This window comes from Tauraco erythrolophus, chromosome 17 (genome assembly GCF_009769465.1).
Source record: "Tauraco erythrolophus isolate bTauEry1 chromosome 17, bTauEry1.pri, whole genome shotgun sequence".
NCBI classification, from domain to species: domain Eukaryota; kingdom Metazoa; phylum Chordata; class Aves; order Musophagiformes; family Musophagidae; genus Tauraco; species Tauraco erythrolophus.
This window is the reverse complement of record NC_141481.1, coordinates 10,216,909-10,236,737: the sequence shown is the minus strand read 5'-3', so window position 1 is coordinate 10,236,737 and position 19,829 is coordinate 10,216,909. Positions and strand designations below refer to the sequence as shown.

Genomic DNA, 19,829 nt, shown 5'->3' with positions numbered 1-19,829 from the left:
TGAAGTGAGGATGAGTAATGGAGCCATAAAGTCTAATAGCTACTAGAGGATGGAAGGAATAGGAACGTGAGTGCCCCGTACTACAGAAATCAAATTATTAGTGTCAGTCCTGCTAATATTTATGTGAGATGAAGTGTGTGCACGTGTGATAGCAGGGCTGCTTTCTTCCTTTGCTCATAGGTCCCAACCTGCTCTGGTTGCTGTTAGGAATCACAGACTTTGGGATTTCTAATCCAGTTTGAAGACTGGGCTGCTAAAATTGAATTGGACAGCTTCAAAAGAATCTCCGAAGACACACGGGCGATATTGACATTTCCTCCAGGGGAAGCTGCACTAATCCTGCTGTAGAAATGATGCAGTTTTTGCCCCTGCTGCTGGGGGCCTGGGAGGGCGAGGTTTGACAGGGGGCAGCGTGGGTGGGGGCACGGAGCCAGGCTGGTGCCTGCTGCGGGGCTGTCCTTGTGTCGGGCACCTCCGGGGACTACAGGCACTGCTGTAGAAGGTGCTGGAGCAGCTGGGGGATGTGAACATCAGCCTGCGGAGATGTTCACCCTGCGCACGGTGCTGTGGCGTGGGATATCCCCCAGACCCCCTTTGCTGCACTGGAGCAGCAGCGAATGCCAGCGGTTCATTTTCACCAGCAGAAGTAGAAGAGGTGTGGAAAAACGGTATGGGGGGTACACCACCAGCTCAGCCACTGCCAAGGTGTCCCTCTTTGGAATGGAACACGGTGACATGGATATACATGCCTCCGGTAGCATCACATGGAGAGCGGGAGGAGCTGGTGCAGCTCGGCATGGGCTCGGCTCGGCTCTGCCCCGGGCTACCGCGGCTTTCTTTTTAGTTCTTCGTTTGTACTGTTCTCTGATCGCCGGCCCGCTCTGCCGCATCTCTACCAAGCAGTGAACTAAAACCTTTACCTTCCTGTGATTCTCTCGATCTGTTTTCTGCCTGATCCTGCCAGTCGAATCGGGGGATTGATCTCCTGCCTCCATCCTGCGCGGTTCTTGCCGCCGACCTCAGCCCATCACTGGCTGCGGGTGTTTGGGAAACAACCCCCCAAAATGCCGTAAAGCCAGACAACATCTCCTGCTGCTAGATGCCTCCATGTCTGAGCTCAGCCCTCAGGACGAGGGACGGGGGGAGCAGAGTATCCTCTTGCACAGGAGTGCAGGTCTTTTGAGGGGAGAAGAAACAATTGTGGGGTGGGAAGGGGCATGAAAAAGGCCCTTGGCAGGGTTTGGAGGCAGCTGCGCGTGATCCCACTGTGGATTAAAGCTCCCAGACTACCCAGTGATGCTGCAAGGACCAGGCTGAGGATCCTGGGTGTCACCGTTGAGTGGCAGAGCCAGTTTGAAGGCCACTGAGAGGGGACCGCACCCTGCAGCCCAGCGACCTGAGCTGGGCTCCTGGGCCCCCTCCTCCTCGGTGCCGCTGGTCCTGCCCCACTCCCCGGGGGAGTCTAAGCTGGTCTAAGCAAAAATTTAGCTCTGGCTTAGTTAATGCTGTGTATTTTTAAGCGCTGTGTGTGTTTGTACGGCTGAAACCCACACCCTTGCTCTAGAGTCCTGCCCGTGGTGCAGTGCAGAACCACAGAGAGCTTTTCGCAGCCTTTCGCCCTCACGGCTGTGAATCTCAACAGACAGCATTTTTCCTCCCTTCACTAATAATTGATAGATTTGCCTCCCCACTCTTTTTTTTAATTTATTTTATTTTTTATAAAGGAGGAACCCACTTTTTTCATCCTTGTCCCTGATCAGAGATGATTAAACCTACTCCCTGGTGCAAAGGGCTTGGAGCAGTCAAGGGAATCTGATGGTGTGAAGGAAAATAAAGCCCCCGTCAGAGTCAGCACGTAAATATTTTACCAGGTTTATGGATTCCCACCAGGGATGGGAACATGCGAAGGCCATCTGCCCAGTGACCTTTCCCAGTGCTTTTCAGCCAGCCATCCCCAGCAGCCACAGGCTTCGCTCACCCCACAGCACTCCTCCCTATCCCAGCAGGAGCAGGGCAGGGATCTCTCCTACGTGATGCAGAGCTGGGAGAAGACAGAGGGGAGGGTGAAGTATGTGTTTGAATAAACCTCACCTTCTGATCAGCCTTCAGTAGTGGTCCCTTAGATCTCTGCCCTCCAAGATAAGGCAGGGAGGGATGCCCCGGGGAGATGCTTTCAAACATATTTGTTCTTGTGATGTGCTGAGCTGTGCTGACATGAGCTTTGCCTCTGGGAGCTGTCAATGGGTTGGCTGCTGGAAAACTGTCAGGCAGCACTGGTGGCTGTGGCGTGCTCGCTGGGATGCACTTACTGAGCACATACCCCCTCATCTCCTGTCACCTCTTGAGGTGGAAAATGGCACGTGCTACGGGTGATGCTTTCTGCTGAACGTGACACTGTGCATGCAGCATTTGCTGCTGACGTCAAAGCGTGGATCTGCCCAGCTTCTCCCATCAGATGCACTTGAGTGCTGGGGTCACAGCTCTGCTTTGGCAGGGTCTTGTCAGGCGACAGGCAGCTGAAATTGCATCTCATCTCCCCTAACCCCTTCTGAAGCACCCTTGGCCCCGAGGCATGACTCTCATCTCCCCATGCCACTCTGCCAGGCCACTTGTGAGGGTGGCCAGGACAGCTGGGTGCCCGCTGGCTCCTCCGTTTGAAAGCAAAGCCTGAGCGGGGAGACGCTGGTCTGTCTGACCACGTGGGGATGCTGAAGTCCTGCTTTGGCACTTGGAAAAGTTTGCAAGCAGAGGAGTGAGGGGAGAAATGTTTGTCAGCAACATTCACCAGCTCTGGTGGCCAGACAGGGAGGGAGGGTGGCCAGGCTGCGGCCACCGCGGGCCACGGCTCCAGCCAGCGTGACGGAGCCGCCGGTGACACTGCTGTGGCCTTTGGCACGATGGAGAGGGGACGGTGGATGGCAGGAGCAGTAGGACTTTCCTTCTGTGGCTGATGGCTCTGTTGCTGCAGGCAGGACCACAGGGCCACTTTCCTTGGCTCTGCAGGCAGGAAGGTCTTTGCGTGGAGCAGGCGGCATTTCTAACCATGACCTCAACAAAAATCCCTGCTCAGGGAATTTTTTTTTAATCCCTCCCCGGTGTGTGGAGGGGAGTGGGAGGAAGGACAACTCCCTCCCTGCTTCAAGGTGTTGCAGATACCGGTGCTGAAGCCCTTCTCCCACCCGCCTCCTCTTCCCACCAGCGGAACACCATGGGACCTGGACACTTGCACCCCGTAAATCACTCATGATCCACTCCAAACGTGGCTGCTCCAGGGCCAGTGGATGGGTTGCTTGGGCAGGGAGCTGACATGGCCCCCTCCCACTCCCCAAGGGACTTCTAACTCAACAGCCCATCCTGTGCCCCCTAAATAAGGAGGGACTCACCAGGCTGCTGTGGACACAGCTGGAGCATCACCTGCTGCTGACCAGCATGATGCCACTGCTTTGCCGTGCGGTGTCACTGCTGCACTCTGTCCCCTGCCCTTGGCAGGGACAGGTATAAACCTGGAGACACCCCGGTTTGGGGGGATGGAGAAGGACACATCCGCTGAGGAGGAGGAAGGAAGTATTGGGAACGAGGCCATACAGCAGTGCTGCAGCTTCATGGGTCTCGTCCGGCAGCGCCGTGGGAAGTGTTTCCAGCTGCTTTTAAGATGCTCAATTCATCTCCTCCTCTGCTCTTGGCTTGCCAAATGGCTACATGAGCAGAGCTGGCCCTGCTGCACGGCTGAGGCAGCCCAGAGCAGCGGGTGCTGGGAGCCCCAGGGCGGGTGGGGGGGAGGGGGGGGAGATTGGTTTTGATTGATCCAAGACTGGTCTTAAAAGTCAGGAAGAGAAAAATAAACTTTGGCAGACTGGGGGTGGATGTTTTAATCCCCTGCAAGTGATGCAGGGGTGGGAAAAATTAGGAAGGTGAAAAAAAAAAGGGGATATGGGCAATGGCTGGGAGCTGCTTTTGGCGGGGGGGGGGGTGGGAGGGCTGCCCTGCGCACCCGTGCTGCATCGTGGCTATCCCACAGCCATCACTATGTGCCACAGGGTTTTGCAGCCCCTTGCGCCAAGACAGGCCACATTAGTGGGAGATTTAGTGGCCTCCGGCTGCACAGAGGTGCTGGGGTGCAGCTCATGCCCCCACGGGCACTCAGCCCTCCCCTCTCCCAGCACTGGGACGGGCGACTCCCAAAGCCGCAGCTGGAGTGCTGTGAGCATTGCTCAGGCCCTGCAATTCGGCTGCTTTTATGTTCGTTTCCCACAAATATTCCAGTTTGCTGGGCCAGAGCAGCTGGAAATGCCGCTTGGACCCGATTCACACAAGTTTCATCGTCTCCTGACACCCCCCCTCCCACCCCGAGTCTCAAATATTTCTCACCCCATCAGTGCCAGGACGGGTGTTCAGCCCACCGCTGCACACGCAGCTCCCCACTGAGAAGTCCCTGGACCGTGAAGCTCCCGGGCTGGGAACACAGTGATTCACACCAAATCCATGATAGCAAATGACCCAAATGCAAATTAAAACCAAAAAAAAAAAGGAGGTGGGGAGCAAAAGAGAAAAAAAAGGACTGAAGAAGCGCGTTACACTCTGCCCTCGCTGCTGCAACCAACCAGAGACTGGGAAAGCCTTTGGCTGAGCTTGGCTTGGAGCATCCCTTGGGCACGAAGGTGTCACCAGCGGTGGTCCCTACGTAGCGGCGGTGTCTCCATCAAGCTGGGCTTGTCCCCGTGCCACTGGCACGCTCCGAAAGGTGCAGCCGCCTTATCAGCTGCCGCGAGCGGGCGAGAGTAAACAGGACGTGCCATCCCACAGCAGCGCCGGGGCGCAGATGAAAGCAGCCCGGCCTGCCGAGCCCGCCAAGTGTGCGAGAGCAGCAGGCTCTGCTTTTGTTGTCCGTTTGTTTATTAATGCCTCGACTTATTTACTTTTCGGCCCACGAGCAGGGAGGGAGGAGGGAGAGGCTGGGAGCCTGGTGGGGGGCAAACCGGAGAGCTGGTGTGCTGCCTGCCCTCGCTCCCCAGGGCTCGGTAAGGTGGTTTATTTCTTTATCTATTTTAGTTTATATGATTTTATTTTCTTTATTTTATTTTATTTTTATATTTTATTTTATTTTGTTTTATTTTATTTTTATTTTAGATTTTATTCTTATTTTTTTTATTTTATTTATTCGTTTTTATTTTTAGTTTTTAAACTGCCCAGCACCCCCTCCCAACCTTTACCCCTGCCAAGGGGCTCCTGCTCCTTGCAACATCAACCCAGCCCCATGCCACAGTCCCTGCCTCCCCAGTGCCTCAGTGGGCACGTAACACAACATTTGGGCTGTTTTGCAGTAAACAGGCCCCCTGCACCCAGCCCTGCCTGGAGTGAGATGGGTGCTACCCAGTTCTGGCTGCATCTCCCCCTCCTGCCCGGGGGGGGGGCTGAGGCAGGGCCAGCCTGTAGACAGGGTGACGGCACCGCTGCCAGGAAGCGCCCGCGCTGCCGAAACCGCGGCGCCATGAGCAATAGGAAAATCCGCGGCGGGTGGCACGGCTTCCTGCGCCTGACGCAGTTCCCCTTCGCTGACCCCGCACTGGGCGGGGGCCAAGGGGCACCAAATCCTGCTCCCACCATGCAATCCCAGTCGCGACCCCATGTGCTGTGGGACGGGGGCTTTGCAGGGCTGGCTGTCCAACCTTGCTTTTCTCCAGGAAGATTTTTGGCTACCTGTGGGGTGGGTTTTTTTTTTGGGGGGAGGGGAAGGGCAGCTGGGTCAGGGTGATGCTCAGTTCCCTGGGGCAGGGTCCAGAGCCTCCTCCCTGCAGCAGGCCAAGGGCTGCAGAGTTTCGGGGATTTTTGATTTTGGGGGCTAAGGGTGTGCGGGTGTCAGGAGGAGGGGTTGCTACTTCAGCACACACCGACTTCCTGCCAGGCTGTATTTTAGCAAGGCCAACCCCTGATAACCCAGAGATTCAAGTGAAACTGTAAAGTAAGTAAGTGTGCCTCGAAAAGAGAAAAAAAAAAAAAAAAAAGATGCTGGGTATGGAGGAAGGCGGGGGGAGGAGAGGATGGCGCAGGCGAAAGCTGATACTGGTGCGGCACAAACAAGGCTGGTTTTGGGAAACAGGGCAGATCTTATGCTATTGCCACAGCCCAGGAAAGCTGGGGCTTGTTACTGGCAGGTGGGTGCTTGGTGTTGGCTAAAACAGTGGAGAGGGCAAAGGGAGGGACGAGGCTTGGCCCCTCCGCAGCCCCCAACCTTCCCACGCACACGCCTGCCCGCTGGCTGTTAACAGCCCCCTGCTAACAACCGGCTCACACCTCGCCACCACTTCCCAGAGCCTGGGAAAAAGCAGCCCCGAGGTGCCAAGCCCTGCCCGTGCCTTTTGGGGAGGGAATGGTGGAGGGGACCCTCACACACCCTGGGAGGCAAACGGCCGGCAGATCTCGGTACCCGTGGGAAAAAGAGGGATGAGGGTGCAATCCATCCTTGGTGCATCCCTGAGAGCTTCGTTAGAGGCGATAACATCCGCGGGGGGAAGAAGGGGTGTTCAGCGCAGCCCGTCCATAAAGAGACGCCGGAGCCCAGGACCAGGTGACTGTGGTCAGCAAAAAAGCTGCTTTATTGGTGACGGCTCCCACGGGGACCCCGTGGCAGCGACCGGGTTCAAGTCCCTGAGAACACACTGTCCATGCTGGTTCCCCATCCCACATCTATTTCTTTAAACACATCCTAGTTACAAAAAAGCACAGAGTGACGTTCCAGATACTGGAACATATAAATTAAGGTAAGTGATAGTTACAAGACATCGCAAATTTTTTTTTTTTCTCTTTCTTAAACAGATTATCAGAAGGTTGGGGTTGGGTTTTTTTTTCTGATCCACAGAAAACGTATAAAAAGCATTTTAAAATCTACATAATTCTCAATGAGTTGGTTTTTGTTGTGTTTTTTTTTTTTTTTTAAAAAAAAGGCACAGTAAAAAAAATACTGGCGCAATAACATATTTACAACGCACCCATTATGGGCTATTTTCACTCAGCTTCAGGTTGGAAACGTTCAGCTCCGGCTCAGCCCGCTTACCCCAGGGGCTCAGGGCTGGTGGTGGCAGGTGGGGTGCAGGGGTGTGGGGGACACACAAGGTCCCTCTCCCTCCCTGCCTAAATCCCTCTTTGTCTCCTGGCAGGCAGAGCAACAGTCAGGCTGGGAAACGCTGCCTGCCTGCGGCAGGTGCCCCTTGGTCTGGGCACCTCTCGGGTGCTCCGGCCACCCCAGCAGCAGGGATGGAGGATGCTGCGGGTGCGTGGTGGGGTGGGGAAACACCCATGCAGCCCCCGGCCGGACCTCGAAGTGCTCCTTGGCGAAGGTGCGGGGCTGCCCACGAGCAGGCGGGGAGGTGGCACTGAAGGGAGACGCTGCACAAATACAGCACCCACGCCGCACCGGCAGCTCCGGAAAAAAACCTCCTCCCGCCCCCCATATTTATAGAAAGCCTTTACATTAGTCTCTATAAATAGTGCATAGATGGATGCTGCCAGGTGGGGGGAGCTCCGGAAGACGGAGCAAACGCCAACGCCGGCTCGCAGCCCACCCACCGTCTCCCTCCGGTGCGGCCATTGAGCACCCGGCAGCTTTGCGGCACCCAGTGTTTGCCATGGCCGGGAGGCTTCCCCTGCCCGCCTGCTGCCCACCGAGTGGGGAGCAAAACTCGCTGGGACCCTTCATCCGAATCGGGAGCCAGAGCTTTGCTGCTGAGATTTTGGGGAGGATGGGGCAGGGGAACGGTTACGGGAGTGGGATCCGGGTTAGAGGCGAGGGGAGAGGCACACACCAAAAAAACTTAACATTCAAAAGGAAAAAATAAAAGGAGAAGCAAGCCTGGGGGAGGCAGAGCCCGCAGGCGCTGCGGTCGCTCCCCACGCATGGCGTGGGGTCCGCCCGCGCCGCGGGGGTGCCCAGCGGTTAAGTGCTCAGGACCCGTCCCTCCCCACCGTCCCGGACGGAGCGGGCAGCGGGCACGGGCAGCCGGGCAGGCAGGGCAAGGGGCAAGGGGCCGCACAGCAGCCTTCAGTACACACACACTGTGCAATACCACAGCAACGACGTCCGTCCGTCTGTCCGTCCGTCCGCCTCGTGGCGAGGCCGGACCGACGCACCCGCACGCAGGTCCCACACGCCCGTCGGATACCAGGGAAATTCGGGACGAGGTTGGAGGGGACACGTGTCTCCTAGTAAACCACGTTGGCGGGGCACCACGGCGTGTCGGGGTACAGCAGGCAGTGCACGGAGCGAAACCTGCGGAGGAGAGGAACGATGCTGAGCACGGGGCGGCAGTGGCCCTGTGGTGGTCCGGCTCGGGGGGAACAGGGTCCCCCCATCTCACCTGGATGGGTCCTCCTCGACAGAGAAGGCTCCCTTCATGTGGATGGAGTTGCGCTTGTTTTCGAACATGCCGTAGCTTAGTGTCACCTGCGGGGGGGGAAGCACAGGGAGGGTCAAGTGGCTGACGTGGCCATGAAGATCGAGCAGGGGCATGGGGGGGGGCTGCAAAATTCACTCCACTTCCCACAGCCTCTGGTCATGCTCTGCATCACCCCACAGGGGTGGGCTGATGAGGCTTTCCGGCTCCGCTAACATATTGGAAGCACATCAACCAATACCTTAGCTGCAACGCCCAATTTTTAGGTGGCAATATGAAACCAGATGGCAATACCATCCATCCCAACCCCTCCATCCACCCCAGGGCATCAGGACAGTGATACCTGCTTGTGGATCTCCGTCTTGGGCACCTGGTGGAGGTTCTCCAGGTGCGAGTGGAAGAGGTTGCTCCGGATGAGCTTCACCCCCAGCACAGACTCGATGATGTAGCCGATGGTGCAGTCATCGGGCAGGCGGATCTTCTCCGCTGTGCTCATGAAGTGGCCCCCACTGCGGGGAGACAGAGAGGAGCTGCAGAGGAGCAAAGCCTGCGGGCATGTGGGCACCCCACGGGGCCTGGGCTTGGCCAGTGGCTGCCCAGCTCTGGCTCTAATTAAAAGTGAATTAGACGTAGCGGAACTGAGGTCCTTCCCAGCTTGTTTCCAAGCCCCCTGCAGAAACCCCCCGAAAGGCAAAGAGAGCGAGGTGGTGGGACAAGGTCCAGCGTCCATCCCCAAAGATGTTGCCGTCGCTCTGTGCCCCACTGGGACCATGACAAGTTCCCATGGGAGAGCAACGCCAACGCTCTTACCTGGCCCACGGGCTCATCTTCAGCGCCAGCCCCCGGCTGATACAAAAGCCCGCTCCGCCCGTGGCGAACCAGAAATGCACCGGGTGCTGCGAGAGAGGGGGAGCAACAGCAGTGAGACCTCCTCCCGCCAACTGGGGAGCAAACCCCAGCCCCAGCTTCTCATCCACCCCCCCCCCCTCACCATCTTGTTCTCGCTGATCCTCTCCGTGGCCTGGATGGGCCGGTCCAGGCTGGGCTTCCCAATGTAGATGTCCTGCGTGTGGGGGTAGCTGGAGAGCAGCTTCACCAGCGTCCGCACGTTCACGTAGTTGTCATCGTCCACGTGGCAGAACCACCTGTGGTGGCAGCAGTGTCATGCCAGGCCAGGGCAAATCCTCAGACCCCGTGCTGAGATATGGCCCCAAAATCCACAACCGGCCTCTGCCCACGCCGACCCCTGCCCGCCACCCCGCCATCCCCCACGGCAGCCCTGGGTGCCGCTTACTTTCTGCCAGACTCGATGAACTTGTCGTACTCCACAGCCATCTTGCAGGACAGGGCCTGGCGGCTGTGGGCGGCCGAGCAGTTGGTGTTAATGACATTTCCTGCGGGAAGAGACGAGGGTCAAAGCCCGGTGCCGGGGTATCCCACACCTCCCTGCTTGCTCGAACAGCGATGCTTCACCGCACACATTCCAGTGGCACCAGGGGGCTGGAAACCCCACGGTTGTCCCTGATGCTTGGTGGTCTCCATGCCACATTGTTTTGGGCACAGAATGAATTTGGGTGAATGGCTTTTGGACACGTATGAGACAAGGGAAGGGATGAGCCAGGGATGTGGGTGTAGCAGGTGCACCAGGGTTGAGCCATATTCCCATGTGTTATGCATGATGCCACCCTACATCACCTTGCCCGTCCCGGAGCCATGTACCAGCCAGCCCGGGAGCAAGGCAGTGTCCATGAAGTGGTTTCTATACCCAGGACACGACAGCCAAAATCCTGCCCTATTCCCGCTGCCTTTTCCCACAGCAGCCACCTGTTATTTGCTTGCCCAGCTCAAAGGCAATCTCTCCCCGGCCTGAAAAGGAGTCATTTGCATGGGGAGAATAGACGGAGCTGACCCGGCCCCAGGGAACGGCTGCCAGGGAAATGCCTCTATGAAACCCTGGCTGTGTTGCCCGTCAATCCCAGCTCTCCTCAGGGACAAACGGGTGCAAAGGCACCCCTCCCTGTCAGCGTGCTCCCCGGCAGCATCATGCAGGAGATGAGCTGGCTGACTGGGAAGGAAACCCGTCCTCAGGTGGGGCTCCTGGGCAGAGGGTGCTTGAGGCACCATCAGTGAAACAAGTTGCCTCGTTCTCAGCCCAGGTCCCTGTGGCAAGGGCTCTTGAGTTCAGTGTCTAACCAGTGGCGTTTTGACCATTTTTTCAGAGTTCCCGGGGCAGGCTCCACACCAGCCATGCTCCCCAGGTGGGAGCTCCTTTAGGGACCTGGCCAGGTCACGCATGCAAAGGGACAAGAGCCCCAGACTCACGTGCTTGCTTCTTCAGCTCCTCATCCTCCCCGTCTGTGAAGATGAAGGTCTGAAAGAGAAGACAAGGCACCTTTGAGGACTGAAGAGTTGAGACCACGCAGATCTGGACATGAGCCGGCACAGCCGGGCAGCACTGGGGACTGGTCCCCATTGGACACTGCTGGTGACATCTTCCTTCTCACTAAAACCCAAAGCAGCACCAGAGAGCCAGGCAAACCCATGGAACACTCAGCCTCAGTCCAAGAAAGGTGCCAAGCTGTCCCGGCAGGACATGGCACACAATGCCGTGCCTCACCGGGGTGCAAACCCCAGCCCCTTCCCAGTGCCCACACTGAGCATCCCCATGCTCTCTCCTTTCCCATCGGGCAGCAGCAGGTAGGAGGATTTTGGGTGACGCAAAGGCCGGCCCCGGAGCAGGTGACAGGGCGTGGGTGCAGAGCGCGGCTCGATCTGAGCGGAGACTTCAGACTTTAGCCGGCGTGGCCGGCACGTGTGGCCGGGGATGCCAAAGCAGCTGCCCGCAGCTCTCCCTGCCCAGGCAGGTGTGTTTGCCCGTGGCACCAGTTGCCAACCGTGTCCCCACCTGTGTCAACAGCACGTGGCTGTCTCCGGCCACTTGCACAACACCCCCATGGCTTCTGTCCACCCCTCATCCTCCTAAGGGTGGCTGAGCCAGTGCCAGTGGGTGCCTCTCACCACCCCCAAGAAGGGGGGCCCAGCACAGACCCCACAGTGCCTGGCAGCACCCTACCTCCTCTCCGGGCACCCGAGCTGCCCGCCCAGCTGCACTTCGCTATTTACACAGCTAATTCCAGGCATATGCTGCCCGGGAAGGAGTACTGGGGGGAGGCTGCCGTTGGCCTGGGATTTGGGGAAGGGCGAGAAGCAGGAGGAGAGAGCAGGGGGTGGAAAGGCACCGCCATCAATCAGCGGGCAGCAAACAAAGCTGGAGGAGAGAAACCACAACCAGCTGCCAAGCGCTATTAAAAACCAGACTTGCACAAAAGGGTAAAGGAAGAAAGACAAAAGGGCTGGGGGGGGGGGGGGGCAGGGGGGAACAGGAGGCAGCAGAGGGGGGACTATGGATCCCGAGCGCTGGGGATGATGAATTACAAGTGAACTGGAAATTGGGTGCCACCCCGCAGCCGGCCGGCCCCGGGGAACGCGCTTGGGGTTTTGTGGTTTGTTTGAGGAGGTGGGTACAATAGGGGGGTTGACTTTACTCAGTGGAGGAGAGTTAAGCGGGCAGCGGTGGTCATTAGCATACAGCTGCGCTGGGAGCCCGGCCGGAGCCGGGAGAGGCTGGTGGGGAGAGCCCCGATCTGCGGGAAGGCAGAATGGGAGGGGAGGAGGGCACGTTCCCAGCGACGGGACTACAAGTGACCTTTGGGGCTTGAAAAGGAGAAAAAAAAAAAAAAAATATGGAGGAGGCGGGAAGGCAAGTTGTCCCGACTGCACAGCCCACCGGGTAGCCCTGTGTTGGGGAGGGACAGAGGTCAGCCCCCCCGGGGTCGGGAAGGCAGTGAGGAAAGGTTAGGGGATGGGGGACTCACTGATGAGGGGGAGACAGCTGGGGGATGAGGACTGTAGCCCATCAGCTGTAGGGCTAAGGATGTCCGAGGTCATCATGACCCTGGGACACATCACTGCTGGGGTGGGAGAGGTCGGTGCTGTGCGTGGAGGAGGAGATGGAGGAGGAGGAGGTCACCCCCAACCAAGGCGGGGGCCAGCCAGCACTTCACTGCTGGCCCCCATTTCCCCCAGGCGCTGGGGGTATGAGCTGGCCCAGGGCAGGGGGAAACCATCCATGGATGCCCAAAACGAGCCCATCACAAGCCCTTTCTCATCCACCCTGGGACGCGTTGTGCCTCGTACATCCCCGGGGGGAACAGGGGAGGCGGGGGACACGCAGCCTCTGCACAGGCGAGACAAAAAATGTTTGCTTGATTAGCTCAGAAACGCCGTCCAGCAACCGTGCCTTCAGCCGCTCCAAAAATAACCCCGCAGCTAATCCTCCGGCTCAGCCGCTATAAATAGACCGCAGGGACAATTGTTTATTACTCGCCCGCACCGAAAGGCTTCATCCTAACGAGGCATCTTCCCTCCAGCCTCTCCCCGCGTACATCCCTGTGATTTTCCTGGTGCGGGTGGAGCAGGAGGCACTTCGGGGACCAGGACAGGGGCACACAGCCCTGGAAGTCACCTCGCAGGGGCTACCGGGTCCTCGCAGGTTCCCCACTTCCCTCCCAGCCCCAGCATAAAACACAATTCAAACTAAAAAAGTTAAAGACTCTATTTATTTATTTTTTTTAATTAATTTGCCTGCATTTCTTAGAGGGAGGGGGCTGTGCCCTTCCTGGTCAAACCCTCGCCCCGGGGCTGCAGGGGAGAAGAGCAGATATGCCAGCTGAGCCTGGGAGGGGACAGGCCAGGAAAGGAGGAGGACCAGAAAAAAAACCCGTGTTGGTGTGACAAGGGAAAACCACGGATCAGCCTTTGGCATCCCTGACACAGGGTGTTGGGCACTCAGGCAGTGCAGGCTGAGTGGAACAGGACACTGCAACTGGGCTGTCACCTACCAAGCCACCATCTCCAGACCCAACAGCAGCAGGGCCAGCTCCACACCCTCTCCCAGGCAGAAAGCGTCCCGAGCCCTTACACCCACCCCCCTCCACCTCTACCCCACTTGGCCCCTGTGCCAGCCGTGGCACCGAGGGGTGCCAGGACCCCTTGGGCCCCCCCGCAGTAACTTTTCCTGCGGGGTTCAGGAGAGGAAGGGCCCACTGCCCCCCCCAGCCCCTGCAGGAAACATCATTGTTCTCAAAACTGCAGCTTCAAGAAACACAGGATGCCAAATCCCTCCTGAACAATAGCTGCCACTGCTCCATACAGCCCCGCACAATGCATGGCCTCTGCATACGGGGACCGAGAGGCACCCGGGGTCCCTATGGCTGGGATGGGGTCAGCCCCCCCCGCCTGCCTGCAAGGAGCCAGGCAGCCGCCGGCAGCCACCCGCCTCTTCCTCACCCTTGGGGAGGGCCCATTTCTTTTTCTTTTTCTTTTTTTTTTCCCCTCCCCTTCATTTCTCCTTTCGTGATGACTCATTTCCCCCTTCACCGACTGAGCTCATGGGTCGCTTGTGGCTGGGTGCTACTCGTGGCTGGGTGCTGCTCATGGTGTCCCACCAGCCAGGGCCACCCCACAGTCATCCTGCCCCTCTGCCCCCAGCTATGCAGACTGGCCGTGTGGTCTGGCCACCTTCCCAGGGTGATACACGCTCAGCAGACCCTGCGCTCACCACTGTCCCCACCTTTCCTGGCAGCACACCCGCCAAAAAGGGGAACCTCGGCCAGGCAAGCACCCTCGTGACCCTGCGGTGCACAAATCCTGCCCCCGCACCATGTCTCACTTCCCTGTGCTGGGAGAGGATGGAGCAGCCCAGCATCCACCTACACAGCCCCTTAAGGGGGGCGGCTGCACCCCCTTTTCACCCCAAGGACAAGGAGGAAGCAGCTACCCCTGGCTTGGGTGCAGGAGGCAGCAAAGAGGTCCCGGGTTGGGGGCTCAGCCTCCAGCTCGGCAAGGGCCTCCAGGGGAAGCTGAGGGTGCTGTTGGAGCAGGTCCCTGCCTGGCTTTGTGTCCCCCACAGCAGATGTTTTCCCTCCAGCCTGCGGGGGTTGAGAGGGAAAATCCCCACCCCACTTCGACGGGTTGGGAGCAAGGCGATGGCAGTGTCCCTTCGATGGCAGTGTCCCCCTCCTGCATGGCAGTGACCTTCCCTAGGACTGGGGGGGTCTGTGCTGGCACAGGGGTCCCAGAGCTGGGGCTTGCAGAGGCAGGGAAGGGGTTTGGAAGGCCGTGGGCCCTTTCTCCCCCCGCTCTTTTCGGCAAGAGGAAGAATCCTCCACTGTAATTTTAAATGCTATAATTTTTTAATAACCTCCTCGCAAACAATGAGCTCATTGTGCGGCAAGGGTCCCCCACCCTCCCGCCTGGCGCTCCACACACGCCGCTCACCAGCTCCGGGGCTTTTATGGACAAGGACAGCAGCATCGTTTGGGGCAGGCAATTAACGGCTGCAGGGGGAGAAGCAGGGAGAGACCCTCATCCATGAGCTGAGTTCAGCAGTGCTCAGCAGGCCCTGGCACACAGCCCAGGGCTCGGGGATGGAGCTGCCTGCACTGTGGAGCTGGTTTGGGATGAGCAGCCCCTCCATCCCAGCTGCTCTGGTGGGAGGCTGAGAGGGACAACGCACCAGCACGCTCCGTCGTGGCCACCCCAAGGATGGGGACCCTGGCCAAGGTGCTAGAGAAATCTGGGAGCTGCCATCGGAGGAGCGTGCTTCTTTGGAACGCAAACCCGTTCCCTCTACCCCGAGAGCAGGAATTTTTCAAAGCCTGCAATTAGGGAGCTGAGCTAGAGGAAGCCAGCGGATCCCAGGGCAGCCCGGGCCAGACCCCTCGCGGGCACCGCGGCGTGTGCCGAGTCGCCCGGCCGCCCCCTGGCCCGGGAGCTGTGCCTTCTGCAACTCTTCTACTGTAAGTCCCCCGACTGAGCAGGAAAGCGGTGGGTTTAGACTTGCTCCTGCCCAGGATTTCTAACTAATGGCCATTTTCCTCCCCCTCCTCTCTCTTTTCTTTCAAGTGCAAAGTTTCCCCAGACTGCACTCCAGCATCCTAAGGATACCAAGACAGCTGGAAACTCTCACCAAAGCAAGGAGGGGAAAAGCAGTAACTCTCCTCCAACAGCAGCTTGTTCGGCCTGGATTGTGCAAGCCGGGGAGCAGATTTAGAAGGGAATAGGGATCTGCTCTCCCCGAGCCAAGAGAAGCAGGAAGGAGGAGGGGGTGCCCGTTGCAGGGTCTTGGAGGGGACAGAGGGCAGGAAACAGGGACCATTGTGGGCAGAACAAAGAGCAGCCAAGGAAGGACACAATAGCTATCCCCCATATCTGCCAGGACCCAGCCTGGAGTTACCTGCTGGATTTAACTCCTTCTTGCCAGTCCCTGCATCCCTCCTCCCCAGGGAGCTGCCTGGCTACTGAACGACCAAGAGGGAGGTTGGGGTGTGATGCGAGAGGTGGATTGGGGAAGGAGAGACATGGGCGATTCGAGGCAGCCTCGGTGAGGCAACAAACATGCCTGAGCACCGTTAGTGAAACAAGAGCGAGAGGGTCTCACTCAGACTGAGAGAGACATTTGAGCAGAGGCAGCACCCTGGTATCACCAAAACACCCTCCTGGGCAGAAACCACAGGGCCAGGCAAGGAGAGGATGCGGGAACCACACAGCCCCTTCCCCAGGACAAGGAAACAAGGGCAAGGAGACCCATGACACCAATCCTGCATTCTGCAGGAAAAAAAAAACAACTTGATGCCAAATCTGGAGGAGCCCAGGGTGCCCTAAAGCTTCCCAGAGACAGCGGCTGAGTCGGGGCAGGAAGATTGGAGCCATCGTGGTGGGTTTGTCCCCTCTGCCTCCATGTGTCCTCCCCCCCATCAGTCCTCGCTCCGCAGGAGCTTGCGCTGCCTCCAGCTCTCTCGGCAGCTCCTTGTCCTCAAGTGCTGTACAAGAGCCGTCACTCAGCAGCTTGGCTTGTCAGGCGGGCACCTCGCCGGGCTGCGGCCCCCCTGGCTTCATGGCCCTCATCTCTAGGCAACCTGACCTGGACACGGCCGGCTCCAGCTCCGGCTCCCCCGTTCCCATGGAAAGTGCCACACAAGAGGCTGCGAAGCCTTTTCTCTGCGCCAGGAGAAAAGGGGCTTTGTTAGCTTGCCCAGGGGGACAGCGTGAGAGCCGAGCCTCGGGTCCCTGGGAATCCAAACGGACAAACGGAGCACAAAAAAAACCCCAAACAACCCTATAAGAAAGCCGGAGCTCACAAGAAGAAGGGGAAAAAAAAAAGAGCAGCCATTCCCAGGATCATCTGTAGGTGCTCAAAGAGCGTTTCCCCCCATCTCCACTCGCCACCCCCTCGCAGTGACAGCAGAGCATAAAAGAGGTTTCCATTAAACAACTGGACCAGGAAGAGACGGCAGAGCCACTGCCAAGCCCAGGAGACCTGAGCAAAAAAAAAAGGGACAAGATTCACAGGGGAGGAAAAAAAAAAAAGAACAAGAGCAAGATAATACTTGGGGTAAGTTGCAGGAGCCAAGACCCCACAGGGTCCGGCAGACCTGGGTGAAGGATGCAGGGGCAAGTGGATCCCCAGCCCCAGCCTCTCACCTCAGCCACTCCAGACTTCCAAAACCACCAGTTTGCAAGAGAGAAACATGATTCCAGGCCAGGAGGAAACACGTGAAGACAGTAGGATGGAAAGGTTAGGATCAGGCATAAGTTATTTGGGAAGCTGTCTAAGGATAGAAAAAGTGTCTTAAGAGCAGATGGCAAAGCACATTTCCTAAGGAAATGGCTTTTTTTTTTTCCCTTTTCAATTTTGCTTCAGTACTTGAAGGACAGAGTAAGGGACTGCCAAGGCTCTGGGCAGGACATCAGTAAGGTCAGGAATCAGTCTAGCTGCAACTGCCCCGGTGCAGGCGACCCAGAGCAGACCTTCAAGAGCCCCTAGTCACGCTAGTCCTGCCTAATTCCTGTCAAGGAGACCAAAAGCATCAGCACACCCCAGTGCTCTCTCAGCCCTGGGCTGCTAAACTGGGTGTCCCTTGGGCAACCCAACTGCAGGCACCTCGTGGGGCTCTGCCGAACCTCACCCGCAGCCAGGCCCTGCAGCCCAGGAGAGCACCCGCAAGGACCTGACCCCACATCATGCACCAGTAGATTGGGTTGCATCCCTGCACCGTGCCTCAGTTCCCCCAGTGGAAAGCAATTCGGGGCAAGCTCTACGAGGGGAGCCACTCAGCAGGAAGGACCCAAGAGCAGCATTTTGGGGTGCTGCTGAACATAAGGAGCCCAGGGCAGGCTCCCTCCATCACTCATCCATCCCAAACTCAGCCTACAACACTGCATTTCACCCTCCCAAAACCACATCTGGCTCCAAAACAGCCCTGATGGCCTCGAAATAGCCCTCCTGCTCAGCAATACGGGGCGAGCAGAAAGAGGAGGTGGCTTTTGCCGGGCCACAGCACCCCACGGACCCCGCACGACGAAGGCCCGGGACCGCGGCTGACATCCACAAGCTGCAGCCGGCCCGTGCTGCTCCATCCCGGCCGGCGGCGGAGACTGTCCCCGTCCCCGTCCCCATCCCCATCCCCATCCCCTTACCATATCGCGGTTGCGAGAGATCCAGGTGTCGAGCAGCAGCTCCAGCCGCGCCTTGTGAAACTTCTTGGTGGTCTTGACGGCGATGAAGACATCGCGGGGGGAGATGTCCTCGGCCGGCGGCCGCGGGGGGCTCGGCGGGGCAGCGGGCAGCTCCCGCCGGGCTCGGCTCAGCCGCCCGAAGTAGTCGGCGAAGCTGCGGAGACCGGAGGGACCCTGCGCCGCCGGGGCGGCCACCGCCGCCGCCGCCCCCAGGCTCTGCAGCGCCCGCTGCGCCCCGCCGGCCTCCCCCCGAGCCAGCCCCGGCCTCCCCGGCGGCTCCACCATGAGCACCAGGAGGCAGGTGAACATGGAGCCCACGAGGGACAGCAGCAGTTTCCTCCCGCAGCTCTTCAGCATCCTCCCACCGGCTCCGCTCCGCGCCGCCACCGGCCGCGCTCCACCCGCCCCACCACCGGCCCCCGCCGCGCCGCCGCCTTTAAACCGCCCCCCGCCCCGCCCGGGGAGGGACGTGCCCGGGGCCGCCTCCACGCGGGGCGTGGGCAGCTCCGTCCCTCCCGCGTCTTCCCCGCCAGCCCCTACACGCGTCCCGCCCGGCCCCTGCCCTGCCCGGCCGCTGCCCGTCTCCTGCCCGTGCCTTGCCCAAGGCCGGGAGCATGGCGGGGTGCCGGCAGGCTGCCTGCTGCTCCTTCCCTCCCCATGGGGATGGTGGGCAGGGGGAGGGATGGGGGTACGCCAGTCCCTGCAGCCCCCAGGGAGCATCCCTCGCTGCTTCATCGGCAGCGACGGGCGCGTTCCCCCTCCTGAGCTGTCGTTTCCCAGAGCCCTGCACCGGGGTTTTCTCACAGCCGTGTCCAAGAGGTTACCAGAAAGATGACCAGCCTGACCAAACTCCAGGCAGCTTCCCATCAGTCTCTTCTGAGGCCAAGCATAATTAAAAAAAAACAAACAAAACCAAAACCCTCAAAAAACCACAGCACTCCTCTCACTTCCACCAGGCTCCAGTCTGGTGGGTAAATCTGGGAACAGGGTGCCAGGGGGTCTGTTCCCATTCCTGCTTGGGGAGACCTGGATATGCTCCCAGACCTGGCTAACCTCAGTCCGGGTACAGCATCATGCCTCCGAGGCAGCGCTGATGGGCAGCCCCATGGTGCAGGGATGCCCCAAAATAAACACAATATAGATGCCAAGCAAGCCCCCCCAGGGATCGCTAACCATGATGACGACGCCTTGTTAAACGAGACTCCGTTTTTCCAGACAGGTAGTGGGAGAAGTGGCGCCTGGGAGGGAAAACTGGGTTGAAATCTGGTCCTGGATGTGCCACCAACCTGCTATTCTACTGACGCCAAACCCTGGGGCCTCTTTTCCCCCTTATCCTCCCTCTCTGCAGGCAGGGAGCTCTTGGGGTTTTCTCTCCCAGCATGTGCACTGCTACAGGGAGGCGGATTGGGGTTTGGGCCTAGGCTGCAATGTAATGCCATAATCATGGGCTGCTGCATTTTTGGGCAGGGACCTTGTCCAACTTGCATTTTTCCTGCTGTCACGTGCTCCATTCATCTCTGGCACTGGATAAACAATACCATAATACCAGGCAGGACGAAGCAGGGAAGCTGCTTCCTCAGGCAAGTCCCGGCATTTGCCTTCTGATTTTAGGCTATACATTCTCCTGGTCAGCCCCTGAATCATGGTCCTGGGCTAGAAATGCTCAGGGAGGCTGTGGGGGTTTGGTTCTGCACAGCACTGCCCGTGTCTGGGGAGAGACCTGTGCTGCCAAAGAAGCCTCCCATAATAAAAGGAAAAAAAAAAAAAGCAGTTAGACCATACAAACACAGGAACCAAATCCCACACTCCCCACTTCCCGCTATTGCTGCAGAGCCCAGCCTTCCAGTCTCAATTTGCTGCTTT

At 58.6% G+C, this 19,829-nt stretch overlaps 1 protein-coding gene across 1 annotated transcript; it reads right to left on the bottom strand.

Moving 5' to 3' along the window:
• Window positions 1–8,196: 8,196 nt before the first annotated feature.
• LFNG (LFNG O-fucosylpeptide 3-beta-N-acetylglucosaminyltransferase) lies at window positions 8,197–18,323 on the bottom strand. Its single transcript, XM_086622099.1, has 8 exons — window positions 17,928–18,323; window positions 10,710–10,758; window positions 9,682–9,781; window positions 9,379–9,532; window positions 9,198–9,283; window positions 8,731–8,896; window positions 8,352–8,437; window positions 8,197–8,263 (listed from the first exon to the last, which is right to left on the bottom strand). The coding sequence occupies exons 1-8, from the start codon at window positions 18,321–18,323 to the stop codon at window positions 8,197–8,199; spliced, it is 1,104 nt and encodes a 367-aa protein (XP_086478225.1).
• Window positions 18,324–19,829: the final 1,506 nt, after the last annotated feature.

Excerpts from the sequence above, each read along its gene's own strand:
- LFNG (XM_086622099.1), bottom strand. The coding sequence starts at position 18,323 with ATGCTGAAGAGCTGCGGGAGGAAACTGCTGCTGTCCCTCGTGGGCTCC. Across the intron at positions 10,759-17,927 it reads TCTCTCGCAACCGCGATATG|ACCTTCATCTTCACAGACGG; the intron begins GTAAGGGGATGG and ends CTTCTCTTTCAG. Across the intron at positions 8,264-8,351 it reads GTCGAGGAGGACCCATCCAG|GTTTCGCTCCGTGCACTGCC; the intron begins GTGAGATGGGGG and ends TCTCCTCCGCAG.